The 23030-nt window shown below is 39.2% G+C and overlaps 3 protein-coding genes across 4 annotated transcripts; 1 reads left to right on the top strand and 2 right to left on the bottom strand.

Annotated features, from left to right (window-relative positions):
* Positions 1-289: 289 nt before the first annotated feature.
* tipin (timeless interacting protein) lies at positions 290-4162 on the top strand. Of its 2 annotated transcripts, none has more exons than XM_060859207.1 (8): positions 290-383; positions 918-1062; positions 1139-1229; positions 1320-1395; positions 1490-1612; positions 2189-2255; positions 2354-2539; positions 3298-4162. In XM_060859207.1, exons 2-8 carry the CDS (start codon positions 927-929, stop codon positions 3510-3512), a joined length of 894 nt encoding a protein of 297 aa, XP_060715190.1. In that variant the 5' UTR covers positions 290-383; positions 918-926; the 3' UTR covers positions 3513-4162. The 2 variants fall into 2 exon arrangements, with proteins under 2 accessions (XP_060715190.1, XP_060715189.1); XM_060859206.1 differs by having other exon boundaries at positions 918-1068; positions 3298-4159.
* A 1517-nt stretch (positions 4163-5679) lies between these two features.
* dis3l (DIS3 like exosome 3'-5' exoribonuclease) lies at positions 5680-15654 on the bottom strand. The gene is made up of 17 exons (XM_060859205.1): positions 15452-15654; positions 12817-12970; positions 12548-12676; positions 12338-12473; positions 11738-11905; positions 11536-11614; positions 11268-11444; positions 10959-11128; positions 10681-10842; positions 10204-10454; positions 9849-9941; positions 8942-9466; positions 8709-8863; positions 7790-7962; positions 7453-7598; positions 7053-7224; positions 5680-6697 (listed from the first exon to the last, which is right to left on the bottom strand). The coding sequence occupies exons 1-17, from the start codon at positions 15579-15581 to the stop codon at positions 6368-6370; spliced, it is 3150 nt and encodes a 1049-aa protein (XP_060715188.1). The 5' UTR covers positions 15582-15654; the 3' UTR covers positions 5680-6367.
* A 1451-nt stretch (positions 15655-17105) lies between these two features.
* muc15 (mucin 15, cell surface associated) lies at positions 17106-21264 on the bottom strand. The gene is made up of 4 exons (XM_060859784.1): positions 21114-21264; positions 19299-20061; positions 18329-18499; positions 17106-17717 (listed from the first exon to the last, which is right to left on the bottom strand). The coding sequence occupies exons 1-4, from the start codon at positions 21117-21119 to the stop codon at positions 17596-17598; spliced, it is 1062 nt and encodes a 353-aa protein (XP_060715767.1). The 5' UTR covers positions 21120-21264; the 3' UTR covers positions 17106-17595.
* Between the last annotated feature and the right edge of the window lie 1766 nt (positions 21265-23030).

Below are 23030 nucleotides of genomic sequence, written 5' to 3'. Positions count from 1 at the left end.
CAAAGTAAATTAAATAGGTATCCCAAGCATGTGCTGCCTTATGTTGTTATATATCATGAAAAAAATGTCACTTTATTTTTTGTGTGGCTTTATGTTTAGCTATAAGAACAAATGTATCAAATGATAATAATGTTAATAATGTTGATAATGTTAATAATAATAATAATAATAATAATAATAATAATAATAATAATAATAATAATAATAATAATAATAATAATAATAAAGCCCAGACCTTTAACGAAGTGTAAGACATGTTCCACTAGGCGGCGCTATTAGTCTTGAGACACACAGTGCAGAGTAACAGAAGCAGCTCACTTTAACTCTGATTGGCTGAGAGAAAAACCCGGCAGAAACAAGGAGACGCCGCTCTGTGGCCTGAGGTATGTTTCTGTTTGTTTTTCTTTTATTGACAATTTTTATAAATTTGTAAACAGCACCGCGTGAATACATTGTGAGATTAGTGGTGTTTCATGCTTACTTCACCTGAGCGACGCTTCTTTAGCACATTATTTGTTACCTAGCAAACTATAAAGGAGCTACTTTTCCTACCCGTATTCAGATAAACCCCTCCTTCTGCACGTGCTCATCTCGCACCCAAGCGGACAGCTGATTTGATTGATAATCTGTTGGCGGGACAATTGTGACCAATCCTAGCACAGGTGACAGAATACGGATGGGAAAATCATATTTATGATTATGTTTCTATTTTCTGATCAGGATGCAGAATAACTCTTAAGTTTCAGCTACAAAGATAACGTTTAGCAAAGATACTGTATGTGAAATTGCTTTTTACTGTTTTTTTATTATGTAAAGTGTATTTATCACTTATTTTCTGCACTAAAATTAGTTCTGTGTGATGAAGATGTTTAAAGATTCATTTCCTTGTTGATGATGTAACATGTTTTTCTCTCCAGAGTCCATGCATGATGTATGATCCATCAGAAAACGGTCTGTTTGGCATGTCTGACTATGACCAAGTAGAAGACGAGTCATTTCCCCCTCTTCCACCACCACTGTCCCCTGGAGAGGGCAACTATGATGAGGATCCTGTGGCCAACGGTGAGGGTAAGATCTGTTTGCACACACGGTGTTCCTTAGTTTAGATGTCCATGTGCTGAATTTACTATGCATGTAGGTGAAGAAGGAGAGCTGTCCAAGCTACCTGATGTTCCTGTAGCTAAAAGGCGAACTGTTAAGAGACCCCAGCCTAAACTAGACTCTCAGAGGTAATTATTATTGTCTACATGACCTCCATAAACACTGGATATATCAGGCTCCATCTTTATCACTTATCACTGTACTTTCTTTAATTATAGGCTGCTGTCCGAACGAGGACTTCCTGCCTTACGTACATTATTCGACGATGTCAAATTCAAAGGCAAAGGCCATGAGGTGACTTAAGTTTTACTTCGGTTTTACGTAATATATGGCAAATCAGTTATCAACGCGTTATTTATTGTATACCATCTCTGTCTGTCTGCATTAGGCTGAGGATCTTAAGGTTCTAATGAAGAAAATGGAGAACTGGGCTCACAGACTTTATCCCAAACTGCAGTTTGAGGATTTCATCGACAAACTGGAGGTATTAGGAAGCAAGAAAGATGTACAGGTATGTCGGTACATTTCTACAAGCCCATTATATTTGAACTTTAATTAAAATTTCATTTAGACAAATATAGTAAGTTCACATCATACTGATTTTTACCTGAATTAAAAAAAAGGTTTGAAAGACCCAAACCTAAGTTATTGTTAAGTGACTCTTGTTTAAAATGTCATAATGCAGTGTGGAAATGGACAAAATCACCTCACAACAACAGCTTCGGACATATAAGGACCTAACAAATATATAATCCATCAGATATGCCTGTATTATCCAGTTATTATGCAATTCAGCAGGTTAACATTTCTGAAATAGCAAAAAGTATGTCAGGGTAGTTTCATAAAGAGAGGAATTTTATTTTTTATATCATTTAAAAAAAAGAAAAATTGAAATTTGCACAGTAACATAATCAGAGCCACGGAATGGACAATGTCGTTTATGTCCAGAGCATCAACAAGTAAATGGAAGATGACAAAATCTATCGTTCACCTGAAATTGACATGCTCATTAGTGAAAGCTTTCCATGACCATGTTATTTTTCAGAAAATGCATCATAAACTGCCATGTGACTTTGTTTACCTTTAGACATGTCTCAAGCGAATTCGACTGGACATGCCTTTGACGCATGAGGATTTCATCGGAAACGATGGCGGTTAGAACCACGTTAAGCTTTACAGCACAGTGACTTCTCCTTATGTACGTGGTTTACATGAAATGTAATGTAATTATTTATTTTGCGATTTTATTTAGATGAAGCTGTGGTCCACTCTCAGGAGGATGCAGACACGTTTGAAGATAGAAGCTTTTCTGAAGATCCATTTATCCACTCCACTCCTGCCCCTGCACCGGTCTCTCTTACAGAGGAACAGCAGCAGCGCATTGAGCGCAACAAACAGCTGGCCCTCGAAAGAAGGCTGGCTCGGCAAAAACAGCTAGGTAATTCATCATATTCTAGATTGTTGGATGCAACGTTACAATATTGTTTAGGTTCATTCTACATCACATGGAATAGGCTTTACATATCATACAATATATCTACATTGGTGTGATGGGAACTTGCAGCCAAACCATATTGATAATTTTTTAATCAGTTTTTTTAAACAATTAAGGGCTTTTTTTTTAGCTCATTAACAAGATCAGCGTAAAACCTTGGACAAAATGCTACAGTGCTACCATTTAATCCAAACTAGAATATTTAATAATAATGTAGAGTTAATGTCTTGTTATTTTCCATTGGCTGTGCATCATATATCATTCATTCATTCATTCATTCATCTTCTACCGCTTATCCGAACTATCTCGGGTCACGGGGAGCCTGTGCCTATCTCAGGCGTCATCGGGCATCAAGGCAGGATACACCCTGGACGGAGTGCCAACCCATCGCAGTACACACACACACACACTCATTCAATCACACACTAGGGACAATTTTCCAGAGATGCCAATCAACCTACCATGCATGTCTTTGGACCGGGGGAAGAAACCGGAGTACCCGGAGGAAACCCCCGAGGCACGGGGAGAACATGCAAACTCCACACACACAAGGTGGAGGCGGGAATCGAACCCCGACCCTGGCGGTGTGAGGCGAACGTGCTAACCACTAAGCCACCGTGCCCCCCTCCCCCCGCATCATATATCATTTATTTAAAAATACTTTGAACTAATGAGCAAATTTATCACTTTGTGTCTTTCAGAGTCGTCGCAGTCGGCTTTTGCGGATGAACCCGCTGCAAGTCCTACAGCACATCATGTCAGCCATGACGACCAGAAAGAACTGGATCAAACCACAGGCAACACTGACACACCTTTACAACAGGATCCGGCAGAGACACAGAGCTCCCCTCAGCATAACAGATGTGACAGTCCAGTTCCAGAGATAACAAATAGCAGAGATAATGAGAGCGATTGATCAGTTTTACTCAGTCTAAAAGCTACTCTGTCACAGTAAGTTTGACTGTCACCAGAGTAAAAAAAAAAAAACTCAGTTGTAGCTTTTAGACTGATATGTACTTCCTTTGATAATCCAGCCAAATGCTAATAAACTATTTGTATTGTGCTTTACATCCTCTGTGAGGATCTATAAGTTAAATTCTCTTGCTTTATGCTTTCCTTATTTCCTCTAATTAAATATAACCATAATTAAAATGCAGAACACATGCAGAAATGCAGAACACAGCTGTTGCAGCTGACTATTTTATTAGTATCTGGTGTTATTAGGGTTTTTATATGACTTTCGTTCTTAATTATTTGTCATAACAATTAGAGTTAACAAGACAAGTCTAGAACCACACCACTACTGTTAAATTCTGCACGTGATCATAAGAAATGCAACAACACAGTGTCTAATCTGAAGGACAGTCACCTAGGTCTTTAGCTTACGGTGCTTTTATTATATTATATGGTATTAAAGTGTAATTTAATCCAACTATCACTACCAAAGGGTGTTTAACAGGATAGTAGAGTTTGTTTAGGAAGCTTTTTCGAAGAGTTTTCAAAGTTCTTGTGCGTTTTCATTACATTGTATGTCTTGGGTGTTTTTTTTTATCATATTTCATTGCAGTATTCTAAATAAAGTTTTAATAGCTTGTTTAATTATTGTGTGTTAGTCTCCAGGACCTGATCAAAGTAGGGTAAAATTGTTATGTAGGGATATTACTTCTGTTCAGGATCGCAGTGGAGTCCAATCTTACCTCAAGTCAAGAAGCTTTTATTGTCATTTCAACCATATATAGCTGTTGCAGTACACAGTGAAATGAGACGTTTCTCCAGGACCGTGGTGCTACATAAAACAAAGACGGAGATAAAGACTTAGAAAGTTAGTCCTAGATACGTAAAGTTCGTCTGTTCGACCTGGTGCAAACAGTGCAGGACAAATGACAGTGCAAACAAAAAATACAAGACAATACACAAAAGACAAAAAACAGAAACAACACTGACCAGCGTAAATACCCCATGTTCAAACAATATTGCGTGTGCAGAAATACTGGAATGAACACATTAGTATTATAGCAGCAGTTACCTAAGATATTGTAAAGTATTGTGCAAAACAGAAATCGACTGAAATGTGAGACAGCATGTGCAAAGAGCAAAATCAGTGTGCAAAACATCATGTAAACAGATTGATGGATGTATATTGGAAGAGTGCATATACGGTGTAGGTCTGTGCAGTTCATATAGTTGATGTGCATGTTTGTTGTGCTCAGTACAGTTCATTTCAGTTATTAAGGAGTCTGATGGCATGTGGAAAGAAACTGTTACACAGTCTAGTCGTGATGGCCCAAATGCTTCCAGATGGCAGCAGAGTAAAGAGTGAGTGTGAGGGGTGTGTGAGGTCATCCACAATGCTGTTGGCTTTGCAGATGCAGCGTGTGGAGTAAATGTCTGTGATGGTGGGGAGAGACTCCAATGATCTTTTCAGCTGTCCTCATGATGCAGGGTCTTGCGATCCAAGATGGTGCAGTTCCCAAAACAGACAGCGATGCAGCTGCTCAGAATGCTCTCAAAAGCGCACACACTTTAGCAGTCGTCCACGGCTTCTGGTTGGAGCATCATCAATGCACTTGCCGATGTAGCTGGTCACTGATGCTGTGTACTCCTCCAAGTTAATGGTGTCACCGTTGGTTGCAGCCTCCCGGAAGTTGTTCCAGTCAGTGCACTCAAAGCAGTCCTGAAGAGCAGAGGTGGCTCCTGCTGGACAGGTTTTCACCTGCTTCAGAACCGCTTTCGTCCCCTCTCCTGGTCCCCGGTATCACTGGAGGTCTTTTCTCAGCAGCAAGCAAAGGTTGCGAAGCCTTTCCAACACATCGTCGTGCAGGCTGGTTGTTGCACGATTTCTGTATTGTATTATTTTTTGGCGTACAGAGTGGGTGCAGATTTACATTCCACTCAGAAAAGGAGCCACACCTGATACCTGTTTAAGCATTTCATCTTGGCTTTCAATAGGCTCACATGTGATTGTGCTTGGATGAAAACCTGCATCCACACAGGCACACTGCATATAAGACTGGACACCCCTGATCTAGAGTCTGACCCAGGAACACTGGGAGTGAGGTAGGAATACACACCAGAACATCACAGGGCACCGTGGAGAACCACAGAGAACCGAGAGAAACCCATACAGTCATGGAGAGAAAAAACAAAACTAACCGTGTTCAAGATTGGATCTGGGACATTGTAGCGTTAACACTGTAAAGCTACACACTTTACAGTTGTTACTCTGCAACTTATTTTCTAACTTAGTTACAAAATCTAACATGGAGCTACATATTAATAGCACCTAGATTTTTTACACGTGTAAGCACTTCTGTTATCCAGCCCAGTCCTCAAGACTTCTTTTAACCCTACAGGCACATTGCTCTAGGACTTGTTCACAAGTCCTAGACTGAAATAAGATGTATTTTTTGTCAAAAAAATTATAGTTAACACAACAGGTCACTTTATAACGCTTAGAAAAATATTTTAATAAAACACAGCAATTAGACTTTGCAAAATAACTGAGTTGTAAATATATAATTTATACATTTGTGTACAAAATATATACTAAAATATATACTGAACAAAACACCACAGCCAAACCATAGTGTTAATTTGTTAATCAGTGCAACACTAAAATCAGTAAAATTGATTTAAACAATTAAGGGCCAATCTAAATGCTTGGCCAAAATGTTCCAGTGCTACCGCATAATCTAAACTAGAATAATTAAAAATAATGTTTCATAATATCTAAGCAATAAAATGAATTTTCTCTGTAAACCTAAGTGAGATTCAGCATGTTGGTACTTCAGTGTTTTGTATTTGACAGAGAGCTGTATCAAACAGGGCAAGCTCACTGATTTCCTGCAGGATAGAGTACAGATTTGGCAATTTGCTCTGTCCGAACTCCCTTTCCTCTTTGCTCAGTCTTGGTTTCCTCGTCTTCTCCACTTCTGCCTGAAGAGACGCCTCTTCCCTACGCACCACCTCCTCAATCAGCTCAGACTGGGCTCGGCCGCTCGGCCGGGACTCGGCCACGGCAGACTGATGTGGCTTGTTGCTAAGGAGTTCCAGATGCAAGTTGTCAGAATGACAACGGGAAGTTTCCACAGAGATACGCACCTGAAGATCGCAGGAAAAAAACATAGAAGGTTGTGGATTATCAAAAGCCTTCATCACAACTAGAATTATAAACATGTTTACATGTATAGTATATTAAAGTATTGAAATGCATTACTCTACATATACAGCAGGGTTTCCCACAGCACTTTGCAGTTTGGGCGGCCCGCCTAAGCTGGGAAACCCTACCGCCTTAACTAGGTCGTCCAAAAAAAAATAAATAAATTCTGCTGCACAAAATGCCATCAAGTGCATCTCGGAGATTAGAGAAAGACCAACCCTACCGCCTTAACTAACAAATTTTCTGCGGGAAACCCTGTACAGGTTTACATTTAGAGGTACAGGAGTGTGTACTCACTGTGACATGGTTGAATAGATAAAAGGTGTTTGTCCCTGTGCTGGTGCAGGAGCTGATCCGGTCTGGATACCTCTGCAGTGTCCCCACCTGCCACACACACACACCGTCATCCCCCACACTCACCACCTGATTCTCCCGATTCTTCAGGTACACCGCACCCCTCAAACCATACCTACAAGCACACATACATAAGAGAGCAAATTGTAAAAAGTGTCTTTCTTTCCATTATACTAAGTTTCTATGATGGTTTATTGGGAAACTAGAGTAAAATCTGCAGCAAATTTATTATGTAGACAACGCGATCCACTGTGGCGACTCAATGAGTGTGCCAAAAGACAACAACAAACATCAGAAACTAAACAAAACTTTTGTTTCTCCAGAAAGTTGATCTGCAGCTTACCGTGGTAAAAAGACCAATACGCCATTGGCCCTGATGGAGTAGATAATGGCGTCAGCCACGCAGTGCTCATCAGTGAGTGGGTCCTTATCTCGGAAGTAGAGGCATTGGAAAAGCTCTGTGGACTGCTTCTGAACATGCTGAGCTGCCTGCAGGATGAAAAGAAATCTGCTGTCACTCAGTGTTATAACTAATAATTAGCTAATATTTTAATCAGCTAGTCACACCAGATATTATCTATTTGATAGACAGAAAAACGGGAATAAGAGTGATTATATACAGACTTATATGGACTTATATAAGGATCTGAAACAGTATATCTCTCGATCTAAACATTTACTCTGTTTTTATTGTTGATATGATGAGCCAATTCCTCCAGTTCCTTGTTGCTAGCCAAGTTCTTGCACTCCTCTTTCTCTGATTGGACAGCAGCCATGAGAAGACGATGCACTATGATGTCAGCATACCGCCTGATTGGAGAGGTGAAATGCGTGTACCGATCCAGAGCAAGACCTGCCAGTAAGAAAAACAAAGCAAGTGAGAATCAGATGTTTCGCTCTGTGTTTAGTTTATGTCAACAGATGGATTCCTTTCCTGGACAGGGACTGAGTTACAATAGAATCCAAACATTGGATCCAAACATCCACTGCCAAGGAGTGTTTTTCATTTCAAAAATAAAACTAAGACATTTTTTAAAGATGAAGGACTTTATGCTTTCAATTATTGTAAAAGAATTTAAAATGCCTACCTGTATAAGCCATTTGCTTTATGTTCATGTAATACATTTCACTCAAACGGTATCACATACATTTATTGCACACAAAACCTTTTGAGTAATAAATATAATGTAGCAGATTTTTTTTTCAATACCTAAGTTGTAGTTTTCTGTTTAAAAATGATTACAAGCCTTTAGTAATCTTAGAGAAATTTTAAAGATATCCTAAAAAACTTGCAATATTGACATTCATTGATTACGACTGAATTAAGTAGAAATCAGCTCTGGTACATGACCACTCAGCTCCACCCCTTTTCCATCAAGACAAGTTACAAAGATTACACAGTTTGAACAGATGACGCAGAGTGAGTCCCGTGATGGAAAGAAAAAAGTTTGTTAAATATTCTAATTACTGCAATCTAAGCTTCAGATATCAGTGAGTGCTAAAGATTGTAGACCACTCCCTTAGTAGGTGGGTGAAACCTGACCTTTACTTCATCAACTATCAGTTCATAAATACTAGAAGTGAATGTATGAGGTGTACCGTAGTGATAGAACTGATCCTCGGGGCAGGATCCAGTAGAGAAGTACACAGCATTAGACATGGCCTGAGTGGCCATCATCCTCAGTAGCCGATTTACCAGAGGGTCCTTTGGATCCACTGCCTGGTCCAAAGAATCAGCCAGAGCCTTGTTCGACCTAAATACAAACATGCAGCAGGAGCATTAATAACACTCTCTAGTTGCTTTATGCAACTTGTTATGATAAATTCTCTACCTCGTATCGATAGCAAAGCCATGACATTTAGCACTGTCAATCAGCTGGTTGAAGAACTCCTGTCTAGGTGGGGGATGACGCCTCAGCAGCGCCTGGTGCGGGAAACATTCCTGGATCTTAAGTGCCACCCAGTGATTGGCATAGATCATGCACTCTGCCACCGTCTCATGCACCTCCAGAGGTTGCTTGGGCACCAGAGCAGCAATGTTTTTGTCCTTATCTAGCTGTGCCCTGACTTCAACACCCTCCAGCTCCAAAGCACCTCCTTTATCCCTCTGTGAACGCAGATGCCTGGCTACACGAGTCAGCTGCTCCAGGGCCTGCAGGAGCTCAGCCAGTTTCTTGTCCCGTACAGAGCTCTCAAGATGTGCCAGCTCAGGCACCTCCACATCTTCTCCATATAACAGGCTCTGGGCCAGCTCATAGTGCAGCTGATAAGAGGATCTGATGAGCGTGCGGCCGTACCACACGCTACACACTGCCAGAGACTTAGCATCCAGTTCCCACAGAACACTCATGGCATATCTATAGGATTACATTAGAGGGTTTAATATACTTTAGTAATCCCCAAACATTAACTGGATATACTACAATAATTCCTGAATTTGTTGGTTTTGTTCACAGTAGTGATTCTGCCAGTCTTGAGATCTAAATGAACAGATCCTGACTACCACTGCCTCTGATATTTATTCATAGCAATACTATAGAATAATAGCATTTTAATACATGCAACTTTCAGTTTTATAGTTGTAGTGAATGGAAATAAGGTTGATGAAATATTAGAGAATTCCTTTGATGTTTGCCCCTAAATTTCAAGCCCGTGTCCAAAAGTCTCAGAGCCTAAATTGATCATTCCTTGATGGACCATAAAAATGTCTTAATGATGAAGGTGTAATGTCTGACTCACCTGTCCACTCCCCCAAGCAGTGAGCACAAGTCAGCACTCAACACCGCCGGCAGCATGTCATACCTTCGGTCAGCCAAGTAATATGTTGTGGCTCTAAATGGACACGGAACATGGAATTAAAAATGGTCTAATATTTGATTAAAAAATTTACTTATTTATGCTTCCTTTTAGGAAGAGAAACCTTTCAACATTACCAGTGACATCACACTGTTCAATACAAATTAATGCTATGTTTAGCTAAAGAAATAGCTATGGGGCAGAAATAGGTATGGGGCAGCTATGGGATATTAGCTAGATTACTTTATTTAAGATGTAAGAATTATCACAAATTTATAATCCATTTGTGATTATCCACCTGCAGCGAGCCTCCAGATCAGTGAGAGAACCCTCTTTCACGAAGTGTGTAACATCTGCAATGTGGACTCCCAGTTCCAGGCGTTTTCCTCCAGGCAGGGTGCGCACTGACAACGTGTCATCCACATCCTCACAGCCCAGTGGGTCAATACTGAAGACCAGGTGCGTGTCACGCAGGTCCTTCCGAGAGTCCTTCTCAGTCTGGTCCATCTGCCATGGTTGCTCCTTCGAGTTCACAGGCATCTCTCGCAACTGGAACAATACAGGTACATGCAAGATATAACTGAAAATAAAAAATAATTAACTAATAACTCCACCTGTACACATGTAAAGCTTAAGGAGAATGCTCAAGTATAGGAAAATCATTGCTGCGTCTATACTAAAAACATATATTGCTAATAACCAAAAGAAATAAATAATCAGTCAATAATCAATCAATCAAATCACTTAGTCTTTTAACAATCTTTGTGCTGCTCACCTGTGCTTCAGAGAATGGAGGCACATGGATATAATTCTCCACAAGTATGGTCTGAATTTCAGTCTCCAACTCACCGGCCTTGCCCAGGACTCTCACACTGTGACCGTTGGGGTAGAGTGAAGTGCTCTCCCATGAGTCCACTCTCACAATCACCCTATGGTCCTTTAATCAAAACATTCAATCGCCTTAGTATCACACGTTACCGTTTGCTTCTGTTCACACTACAAACCAAATTCCAACTACTCTCATCTGAATAAAGCAACAAATTAGAGACTCACCTGTAGTGCTTCAGCCTGCTGGGTGCTGATCCGTATCTTTGGGATCCGCCAGTCCCAGGGAATGACCAGAATCTTCTTAGAGTTTCGGGACTGAGATTGGAGCTCCTCTCGAGGAGGAAACGTTACAACATAGTCCCTCCAGTTTCTCTGTACGATACCTACAACTCTGCCTAAATAAGAAAAGAAAAAGTGTGAGGAGAGAAACACTATTCATTACTGAAAAAGTTACTTGTACTAGTTGTTCGGAAGGTTTTCCATTTAATATTGCTTGTCATCCTACCAACTAGATGTGCAGGTTTCTGTTATTACCTGTTGGCATAGGCTGACTCTGACTGTCCTCCCCTTTCTCCTCTCCTCGTCCCTCTGTTAAAGCAGTACTCCAACCCTTCCACTCACCACGTGGCAACAATTCCACAGCAACCACATCGCTGTGTATTGCCCTATTACGATGCTTCATTCCACTGATCAGAACATCACTATTAAGTTCTGGGGACACATGCCAAAGCACGAAAATAATAAGCCTGCCAAGTTCAGCTAAAAGTGGTCAAATGGAAGTTTAGTTCTTGGGTTTAGCTACCTGAATTCTTGCTTTCAGAGCCCTGCAAACGGACAAAGGCCTCATGCTGTGATCGGTGCTTGTTCACATTCAGTATGCCCTTGAGACCAGAAAGAGAGGGATGAACCGGCATCAGTGGTGAATTTATAACAACAAAACAAAACAGTCCTCTTCCTTCATTAACTCTGTGCAAGCAGCACTGAAAGGGACAACAGGTTCTCACCTGAATGTATCTGCCAGATTTAATCCCTGCCTCCAGAACCTCTGCAGGTAAATGCTCAGTGTACTCCTTCTCTGTGCCTTCACTCTCTCTTTCCTGTAGACTCTGAGCAATGGAGGCATAGAGCTCTTGAGCTGCATGCAGGTCTGGCCAGAAACTCTGCAAATATTCCTATGAAAACAGCACATGGACAAGACAAATTAGTGTCAATTACTAATTCAAATTATTTTACAAATATGTTCATTTTTAAAGAACTAACTCCTGCTTGCTTGATGAAAAAGTGTAAAAATAAAGTTGTTTTTTTTGTCCAAACCATTTCACTGGTTTCCAGTGATATATATTTGCTTGTCTCAATCTCTAACTCTTTTATCTCATATGAGCAGGATTTAAATAACACATGAGTAAAGAATGAATAAAGGATCTAATTGTCAATCAGTTAAATTTATATTTGAGGAACACTGATTAGATTAGAAAAAGACTTTATTATGGATTACTCCCTTACTATAATGAAAGTTACTTACAAGAATACATTAGTTGGTATTATGACACAATGAAATACATAACGGCACAGACATACAGAACACTAAAATATATTTATCAAACCTGAGTTGAGATGACATAAACGCCACTGTTCTGGCTGCCAAATTCTTTAATGGCATCCTGGTCTTCTGTGATCATAACAACTGACATCAGACCAGCCAAATGGTTATAATACCAGACTGCTGCATGATACACACACCTGCAACCAGGACAAAAGCCTGAGATCAGTGAACAGGTCATCAGAAAAGCTTACAACACAACAACATATCTTACCGTGTTTGCCATTTCTCTTGTGTTTCTCCTTTTTCCCGGGCACAGTACGAATACTGCTGAAACTCGTTGGCAAACAGAACACAGTCATACCGAGGGTCCTTCAGGAGACCACGCAGCCTGTTATAGTGCCTGAACAACAGATGACAGCAGCAAATCATCTACATGCCTTTTCTGTACAAATGAAACATACCGTGTAATTGGGTGACCTAGATATGAGAGAGAATACAATTTAAAACTTGTACAAACGCATACAGTGTTTAGTGATGTACCTGCGCCCACGTGTGCTTTGTAAAGCCTGGCATGCTGTCTGTGTAAACACGACCCCACGAAACTCCCTGAACTCCAGAACCTCCAGGAAGTCTCTCACCACTCCAGCATCCGGCACCACATAATGAGTCACATCTCTGGACAACAGCTTGCCATCTATATAAATAATGGCAGTGTTTAGCTTTAGTATAAGTAATATAAAATATCAATACTGTGTACAAAGGTGTCATGATGTATGGGTTTCCTCCTACATCTCACAAACATGGCAGTTAAAGGAAAATGATAAACTGCCCCTAGATCTAAATGTGTGTGTATGCAGCACTGCGATAGACTGACATCCCAGTCAGGGTGTGTTACCGCCTTGGCTCTAGAGTCAACGTGACCTGACCAGGATAAAGAGGCTACTCTGAAGATGCGCTTTCTTCTACACACACACACACACACACACAGACACAGAGGAAAGCGCACTAAACCAATAGACAGTGATCATGCATTATAAGTGATATGCCAGAAATTGAAAAAACATATTTCACACAAATAATAATGAAAGCGGCAAAATATGACACAGAATTTCAGAATACACTACAGCTTTAATGCCATAAAGCTAATCGAGTATATTCTGATTTAATTATTCAGTATTTTTTACTTTGTATTGAATTAACCCACATTATCAAGTGACCTTAAATTATTAATTCTGTAATTAAACAGTACTCAAAGACAGCCTCGAAGACAGACAGTCTCACAGAGTCTCACAGAGTCTCACAGAGAGACAGTCTCACAGACAGACAGTCAGTCTCAGAGACAGTCAGACAGTCATTCTCAGAGACAGTCAGTCTCACAGACAGTCAGACAGTCAGTCTCAGAGACAGTCAGTCTCAGAGACAGTCAGTCTCAGAGACAGTCAGTCTCAGAGACAGTCAGTCTCAGAGACAGTCAGTCTCAGAGACAGTCAGTCTCAGAGACAGTCAGTCTCAGAGACAGTCAGTCTCAGAGACAGTCAGTCTCAGAGACAGTCAGTCTCACAGACAGTCAGTCAGACAGACAGTCAGACAGTCAGTCAGACAGTCAGTCTCACAGACAGTCAGACAGACAGTCAGTCTCACAGACAGACAGTCAGTCTCACAGACAGACAGTCAGTCTCACAGACAGACAGTCAGTCTCACAGACAGACAGTCAGTCTCACAGACAGACAGTCAGTCTCACAGACAGACAGTCAGTCTCACAGACAGACAGTCAGTCTCACAGACAGACAGTCAGTCTCACAGACAGACAGTCAGTCTCACAGACAGACAGTCAGTCTCACAGACAGACAGTCAGTCTCACAGACAGACAGTCAGTCTCACAGACAGACAGTCAGTCTCAGAGACAGTCAGTCTCAGAGACAGTCAGTCTCAGAGACAGTCAGTCTCAGAGACAGTCAGTCTCAGAGACAGTCAGACAGTCAGTCTCACAGACAGTCAGACAGTCAGTCTCACAGACAGTCAGACAGTCAGTCTCACAGACAGTCAGTCTCACAGACAGTCAGACAGACAGTCAGTCTCACAGACAGTCAGACAGACAGTCAGTCTCACAGACAGACAGACAGACAGTCAGTCTCACAGACAGACAGTCAGTCTCACAGACAGACAGTCAGTCTCACAGACAGACAGTCAGTCTCACAGACAGACAGTCAGTCTCACAGACAGACAGTCAGTCTCACAGACAGACAGTCAGTCTCACAGACAGACAGTCAGTCTCACAGACAGACAGTCAGTCTCACAGACAGACAGTCAGTCTCACAGACAGACAGTCAGTCTCACAGACAGACAGTCAGTCTCACAGACAGTCAGTCAGTCTCACAGACAGTCAGACAGTCAGTCTCACAGACAGTCAGTCTCACAGACAGTCTCACAGACAGTCAGACAGTCAGTCTCACAGACAGTCAGACAGTCAGTCTCACAGACAGTCAGACAGTCAGTCTCACAGACAGTCAGACAGTCAGTCTCACAGACAGTCAGACAGTCAGTCTCACAGACAGTCAGACAGTCAGTCTCACAGACAGTCAGTCTCACAGACAGTCAGACAGTCAGTCTCACAGACAGTCAGACAGTCAGTCTCACAGACAGTCAGACAGTCAGTCTCACAGACAGTCAGACAGTCAGTCTCACAGACAGTCAGACAGTCAGTCTCACAGACAGACAGACAGTCAGTCTCACAGACAGACAGTCAGTCAGTCTCACAGACAGACAGACAGTCAGTCTCACAGACAGACAGTCAGTCAGTCTCACAGACAGACAGTCAGTCAGTCTCACAGACAGACAGACAGACAGTCTCACAGACAGACAGACAGTCAGTCAGTCAGTCAGTCTCACAGACAGTCATTTTTCATCCACAAGGTAATAAGGCATACAATAAATGTTACGAAAAAATAAAAGTAATACATTTAAAATTATAAAGACAGATCTACGTATTTTAACATTCACTATAGAAATAGCACATGTCCGCTTTTAAACAGACAATAAGACGTTATATGTATCGTTTACGGCTGTGCAATAGCAGATAAAGCTTATCAAATCTTAGTGTTATTGACCATCATCCATGTTAGCTGTTAGCTGTTAGCTGTTAACCGTTAGCTGTTACCCGTTAATTGTACTCCACCTTTCTGACATTGTGCCTGACACAGCGCGCTTCCACACGGGACCTGCTCCCTCAGATAGTGCTCTCGGACAACACGAACTTTTCTTCCACGGGAGCTCTTCAAATGTAAGATTTTTTCTGTTTTAATCATTTCCGAAGTTCAGTTCATTCCCGCGCAGAGAATAATCAACAAAAACAAATAACAACTCGCTTCTTCAGTAGGTTATAAAAGCAGACATCGAAGTACAGACATCGCCCCCTGTAGGTGTGGAGGAAGAATATGCACAAGAAAAAGAATCTGAATCAGTATCACAAAGATCTTTATTGCCAAATACGCTTCCAGTACACAGAGACAACAAGAATACAGAGGCAATAAAAATATAATACACATATGCAATAATAATAATAATAATAATAATAATAATAATAATAATAATAATAATAATAATATTAATAATAATAATAATAATAATTTGTATGTACATTTGTGCAATAGATGATAGAATGGAATAGAATAGAATGGGATGCAGGGATGTACTAGGATGGAGGTGATAAATAAATGCAAGGTGATTTTATTGCACATTTTTCGTGCTTAATGGAGGGAACATTTAACTGACCATGAGGTAGATTGCCTGGTGGAAGAAACTGTTCTGGTTGTGCTGGTATTTGGGGCTCTGTAGCGCTGGGCAGATTTTATAGCTGAGCCAAACCAGACAGTTATTGATGTGAACAGAACAGGAAAGACGGGCAATTTGAACGTGTGATATATATACAGGGGCCCACAGTGATTTAGTGTTTAACAAATTTGAGGTTCAAGTCCCACCTCCACCTTGTGTGTATGGAGTTTGCATGTTCTTTCTGTGTTTCACGGGTTTATCTGGTTTCCTCCCCCAGTCCACTGACATAGGCTGATTGGTGATTGGAATCTCTAAACTGCCCTGTGTGTGTGTGTGTGTGTGTGTGTGTGTGTGTGTGATGGTGCCCCTTGTTCCTATTTCCCCAAATACTATGTGGCACTGTGTAAGAAAGGTTGTACAGAAAATGGATGGATGTGACATGTAGAAAATCCACATAATGAACATGTCACATCCATCCATTTTCTCTCCATCTTAGATTAGTTTCTAAGTCGCACTGACCTCAACACCACTGATCACTTTTGTGATGAATCAGAACACTGATTGCACTCCAGGCGCCTTTGGTGTCAATACTGTAGATTCAACAGTTTAGATTTATTTAAGGTTTTAGATAAGGTTTATTATTGAGTCATTTATTATTGCGTACCGCAGGGACATGGTAGTTTAGTGGTTAATGTGTTGGACTACTGATCGGAAGGTCGTGAGTTCAAATCCCAGGGCCACCGAGCTGTCACTCCTGTGCTCCTGAGCAAGGACCTTAACCCTCAATTGCTCAGCTGTATAAATGAGATAAATGTAAGTCACTCTGGATAAGATCGTCTGCCAAATGCCGTAAATGTACAATGGCATTTAAAAATAGCCTACATTACTAAATTGCCATTGTAGTGTGACAATTTATATGTAAAATATAATTTCAGTATATGTAGGTCACCCACATATTTACAAAAACATCCCATGAGCTGCAATTTATTAGACTCTAGAAACAATAATGACGGCAATAAAATTCTTTGTTGTTGATTTTTTATTATAGAAATCTTTCCTATTCGATTCTTGAGGTGATTTTTACAAATGTATAATATATACAGACATATGTAATCCTTAAATCTTAACATTATTCATGTTTATATATATTAGTTTTATATATATTAGTTTTAATTCTAACAATATTACAAAGTTGCATATAATACATCTTATAGTGGAATAAGCAGGGATACCAAACCAATTTCTATCTTCAGTTTCAACTATTTTAATCATTATTATATAGGATGAAGGCTGTGCATCATCCCCATGTATGAAGTAAAACAGCTAATCTATAAATTCAACATTTATTGATATGTTCTTTCCAGCACTTTACCTGACCTCTGTCTAAAAGAAAAAAATACCTTATAAGCTTTGGACCTTAGCTCATCTATGATAAAGTTATTTTGGCAATTTCCTTCTCTTTGTCTTGATCAGGATCCTTTGCATACATCAGCAAAATACAGAAGAAATGAAATTCATGATAATAGTCTTTTTGGCATGGAATATTTTTTACTTAGTGTGTCCTTGTGGAAAGTTAGTCATTTGAATGTTGTCTCCTTGTAGTCCAGGATTGTAGTATGCACATCCATCAAATTTCAAATCCAGGGGCTCACTGTTCTCTAATCTCAGAACTGTAAATAGAAGAAATAAACAAAATAAGTGCAACATAAGTAATTATTCAGGAATATATAAATATCAGTAATCATCACTACAACAAGGTATGATCTGAGTCAGGTATGAAGCTTAAAGCAAACATTTGGACAGTAAAGACCAAGCAAAGAGGACAAAGCAAATAAACAAACGGTACACAGTATTTAATGTGTTTAGTTTGACAGACGTTCCCTTCATGATCACAGATAAAAAAAGGTGAAACAGTTAAACAAGAAGTAAATAAAAAATTACTAGTTTAAAAACCAGAAAGATATCAGTAGAAAAGTTTATTCTCTGGTTCCAAACAAACACTCTTCTTGGCAGACTGTTTAACCATTGTCTGGAAAAAGAGACAGGTCTCTTGATTTTGCCTTACATTTTGGATTGTTGTCTGATTGAAGGAAACAGCTTCAATTTTAAGTTCTTGGAGTAGAATTTACTTCTAATAAAATATAAACTAAAGCGTGTACTATGTTGGTTAGCCTGTATGGGTGTTAATATTAATAATAAGGTATTTAATTAAAGCTAAAATTCTGGACCCATTTGTTTCAAAGATCGTAATGAGTGAGGATGATGTATAGTTGGTTGTTACCTGGTTCAGATGGAAAATCTTCCACCAGTTTCCTGTGTGAGAAGTCTCTGTAGTTCCTTCGTTTCACAATGATAAAGATCACCATGGCAACAATTGCCACTCCAACACCAATACCCAGAATGGCTCCCCATGCATGAGTTTTGCTTTGCTGTTGATTATCTGAAGCCAGACCTGCAAAATAATTATGCGTGAGTAAGTAGATGTTGCATTGTTCAATGAAGCAATGTTATATGCTCTCTAAAAGTTGGCCTCTGCAGTAATTGATGGTTTTGGAAAACACCTTGATTCTATCTTTGAGTATGTATAATAAAGTTAGCTCTGTGGTTAGGTATTCATAGACTAGTGAGTTCCTGATCTGGGGGCACAACCCCTCTCAGGACTTGATGAGGGAACACAGCACTCATTGTGCTTTAAGGTTAGGTGTCAGAAACCAGAGAGCTCGGCCCAGCACAAGAGACAAACCAGCCCTGAAACCGAAGCCTACTCACTGAGCCGGTGGGAGTTGTATAACTGAAATGAGACACTGAAAATGTGGGGCAGCTTGAGGGTGAAAATGAGGAGAGGTGTTGTTTGACTATAGAGGCATTTTTTTACTTAAAGAAAAACAATATCAGTGTCTCAGAAAGAATAAAGTATCTTATTTCCAGTTTGCTTCTGAATTTTTTGGGCCTTGTTCTCATTTCCAAATAAGAAGGAATCATTTCTGTATTCAGCACAAGGAAAATCAAAACCAGAATGAGTTCATTACATTGTGTGTGTGTGTGTGTGTGTGTGTGTGTGTGTGTATGTGTGTGTAAGATGTCTACTGAGGGATCAATGAGGGAAAAAAACAATGTTAGTTTTCAGGAACAGATTCAATGCACTCAGCCCTTACTGAGGTGTGACCTTGTGGCTTTTGTGCACACACACACCCTCCTAAGTAATGCTTAGGATTTATAGAAGGCTCTGAGCTCATTTTGTAGGTCCTTACCTCTATCCATATTCCCTATGAAATCAAGCGATCCCCCAGTTATGTTCATTTCTGTGGTGTATACACTGGTCTGCATGGTAGTAGAGGTGGTCATATTTGTAGAGGTTGTAGAGACGGTCATATTTGTAGAGGTTGTAGAGACGGTCGTATTTGTTACATTCTCACTAGGGGAGTTTGTGTAATTTGAAACTTGTGGTGGACTTGTAGTTGTAAAGTTCTCGCTGACTTCTGATGTTGAATTCTGAGTGATGTTAAAAGCAGCAGTGGAAGTAGCATTTGTAATAGCAACTGTAATAGCAGTGGTAGAATTCCCAGGACTTGGAGTTGTGGTGTTGGTCTCTGTGAGGTTTACATTGCTGTCATTGGTGGTTGCAGGTTCCAGTGATGGGTTCTGTGTGAAAGGAATGCTCGTGTCATTTTGCAGGCTCGATGTGTTATCGTTGACGTTGACTGTAGTCTGAGGTGATGCGGTTGTACTCGTGTTATCATCATATTGTCCTGTTACTGCAATGACAGTCTGGTTGAAAGCTTGATATTCATAATCCCCACTAGATATCATGGAGCCTGACGAAATCCCATTATCTTCATCATGTAAGCTAACACCATTTCCTCTTTCCCAATCATCAGGTATCCCACTGAATAGTAAAGAAGTTGTTTCTTCATTCCCTGGATTAGCAGTTTGAGTGGACACCAGCTGGAGACTCTGGAGTGTCAGCAGTAAAACAAAGGCAGTACCTGAAGGCATCTTGCTTGCATACTTTCCCTGAGTAAAGAAACAAAATAGTATGTTATAGGTTTTCATTTGCTAAGTTCAAATGTTTCAATCAGATTTTCCTTCTTTTCCAACTTCCTTGTTTTTTTTTAAAAGTCAAACACTTTTAAAAAATCAACAACAAAAAAGCAATTATAATAAAATCTAAAATCTATTTCAAAATCTAAATTACACACATTACATTACTTCAGTAACACACCCAAGATTAGCGTTTAAATCTCTTGAGGCCCATTAAGGAAATTTAGAAGTAAATATTCTTCATTATTTCATCACCTAATTATCCTAGTACACATTGTGCCATATAAAGCAGCTAAGAATTTCCAGTAAGCGATGTTAATTGGATAAAAAGGAGTGACAATAACCCAAGTCACCAAACTGGTTCTAGACTCAGATATAGTTGTAGCTTGGTTTCTAGTCAGCAGTCAGTCGGCCATGTTGTGAAGCACACAGTTGTCAATCTCTAAATAACCAAGACATTTATGTAAATATATACTTAATGTTTCACATTCCCTTAAAGATTTGAGTTTGATACACTAAAACAATAAATGTATGGTTTTAACTTTTGTATTTGCAATTTGTCCAATACTTTAAAAGGCTAAATGAAGAAATATAGAAGAGAACTAAATGTTGTTTTCCATGTAAATAGATGCGGACGTATTCATGGAAAGCATTGAAAGGTAAAATTGAACTAGTTTGAATACATGGAAATCTGCGTGATGTGATGTGACCTTTGCTAAACCATTACTATTTGAGTTACATTAACAACATAGTTTAGCTTTTTATGCTCTAGCTTTTTCAAGCCTTCTCAGAACAATACTAGACACAACAAAAAACAACACACAAATTTATTTACCATGTAGTGTTTTTAGACCTTTTTACATTATTCTATCCAATAAATCACCACTAAGTCATAACTGGATGAACTCTATTAATTTTTGAAGATGTCTATCACCACTTTCATGTTCATTACTTTGTTCTATTTCTTTATTTATATTAACTTTTAAAGTCAGAATCCATGTATGTAATAAAGAACGTTGTCCTACCTGCATTTGTCAGTTAGTGAAAATGAGGCAGTTAAAGAAAATCGTATTTTTGTGTAGGATCTGACGATGAACTGCAAAGGAACGTCAGCTTTCTCTCTCACCTGAGGTTATCCAGGGACTGACTGTACTTGAACCAGTACCTTGTGGCCACACCTCAGTATCAACCCTACCTCATGCAACACGTCACGCTAATACCAAGAGACACAAGGAAGTATTCAAAAGCTCTTCTTATTTAGAGGTCAACTCATACACCTGTACTCCATTTACATACATGTTCTACTGGAAGAACATGTTCAGAGATATTTTGCCATAAGCTCCAATAAAAAATTCCCCTGTGGGAGGAAGCACCTGCCGAACAGGTCTCTAAAGCATTGTAGCAGTGCTTTGTCTCCATGGCAGCACCCGAAGCAGGAGGATCCTCTTCCCTCCTGTCTATTCTGTATTTCTTATAACAACAGACATTGTTATTTTGTACACATATGATGCTGGCATGCGTCATAAGATAAGGTAGGGCAGTGACAAACCAAGCACAGAAAAAACATCCAGCCTAAAAACACAATGAAGAGAAACAATGAAACAAGAGTGAAAGACTTTTCTAGAGCATGAAACGTGTGTATTCATGTCCTTTTTTTTCTCAAAGAGATGAAAGGAATACAACTGATCTATCTGAGAGCAAAAATGTTGGTTGATATAAATCTCAGATATAAAAGTGAATTATATCACAAAGGTAATAATATAAGACGTGTATGTCTTACTAGTGTATATTTTAAATATATACTGTTTCTGTTATATGTTTTGAAAAACAATAATGTATGAATATAACAGGAATAAATGAAGTACAGTACAGTAGGATCAAGTACAGATTCATTCTACTCAGAAAATGAGTGAAGGGAAAGGAACCATTAAAGGATCTTAGGCTCTCTAGACCCTTATAGTTGTGGTATCTAAGAACCCTTAATTAGCTCTTAACCATTAACTACTATAAGGTATATTATTATGAACATCATTTCTGTAATATTTCACTATTATCATGTTTAATATGTATAATATAAAGGACCAAATTAAATATATGAATAATAACTCATCTATCATTATATAAACATATATAATTAACTCAGTATCTGTATAACTATTTAACAGCAAGAAATAGTAATTAACACAATTAAGATTTTTTTATTTATTTTCTTTATTTAATTTCTTTGAATGTGATAAGTGGGGATTAATGAATGGAGCAAAGAATGAATAAGTTATAAAATAACAACTTCTTGTTCTCTCTGAGTTCAAACAGCAGAGGGCAGAGTTTACTAATCACAGTTTGGTTATCAAGGGTAAGCAGACATTAGCAATCTAATGAGTCAAAATTAAGGGCCTTATGTATAACATTCAAACTAATAAGATTGTATTACATGTAATAACATTACAGTGTATTAAGAGTTTTATGCTGTATATCAACCAATGAATGCATTAATAATTGTCATATATTAATTTAGAAACGTGTAAATATTTATTTAATACACTCCTAAGGTTAAAGGATTTAGAAGTTGTCGTCTTAAATTGTAGAACTGAAATAAAAATAGGATTAGCAGAAATTAGAAGAAAACCAATTAAACTGCTTATTACCTAAGATGTGAATATATAATGAGTCCTAAATAAAGTCACTGTCACACTTTTGCATAAATTTAGCATGTACACATCCATTATATATAAAAATAGTATATATTAAACATTATTGGCAGAAGTAATAAGAATCTGGGTTAGATAAGGATACAACTACATGTCCGCCAATACAATAGTACAATGTGAGCAATAAAGGATGTTATGCAACAAAGAGTATATTAGTAAGGTTGCTTTCAGCTGGAAATATTCTTTTAAAAGGCCAAGAAACGCCACGTTTTTCACTTTCATGGCCCTTTTTTA

Source organism: Tachysurus vachellii, chromosome 23 (assembly GCF_030014155.1).
Source record: "Tachysurus vachellii isolate PV-2020 chromosome 23, HZAU_Pvac_v1, whole genome shotgun sequence".
Lineage (NCBI taxonomy): Eukaryota > Metazoa > Chordata > Actinopteri > Siluriformes > Bagridae > Tachysurus > Tachysurus vachellii.
The sequence above is the reverse complement of the archived record's forward strand: the minus strand, read 5'-3'. Positions and strand labels throughout refer to the sequence as shown.

What these genes read in the sequence shown, in the direction of transcription:
- tipin (XM_060859206.1), top strand. Translation starts at nt 927, where the DNA reads ATGATGTATGATCCATCAGAAAACGGTCTGTTTGGCATGTCTGACTAT. An exon ending in TCAAAGGCAAAGGCCATGAG is followed by an intron (nt 1,396 to 1,489) that starts GTGACTTAAGTT and finishes TGTCTGCATTAG; the next exon opens with GCTGAGGATCTTAAGGTTCT. An exon ending in GGCTCGGCAAAAACAGCTAG is followed by an intron (nt 2,540 to 3,297) that starts GTAATTCATCAT and finishes TGTGTCTTTCAG; the next exon opens with AGTCGTCGCAGTCGGCTTTT.
- dis3l (XM_060859205.1), bottom strand. Translation starts at nt 15,581, where the DNA reads ATGATTAAAACAGAAAAAATCTTACATTTGAAGAGCTCCCGTGGAAGA. An exon ending in TTTATGTCATCTCAACTCAG is followed by an intron (nt 11,906 to 12,337) that starts GTTTGATAAATA and finishes CTGTTTTCATAG; the next exon opens with GAATATTTGCAGAGTTTCTG. An exon ending in GTATTGGTCTTTTTACCACG is followed by an intron (nt 7,225 to 7,452) that starts GTAAGCTGCAGA and finishes GTGTGCTTGTAG; the next exon opens with GTATGGTTTGAGGGGTGCGG.
- muc15 (XM_060859784.1), bottom strand. An exon ending in CATAGGGAATATGGATAGAG is followed by an intron (nt 18,500 to 19,298) that starts GTAAGGACCTAC and finishes ATTATTTTGCAG; the next exon opens with GTCTGGCTTCAGATAATCAA. An exon ending in AGATTTTCCATCTGAACCAG is followed by an intron (nt 17,718 to 18,328) that starts GTAACAACCAAC and finishes TTCTATTTACAG; the next exon opens with TTCTGAGATTAGAGAACAGT.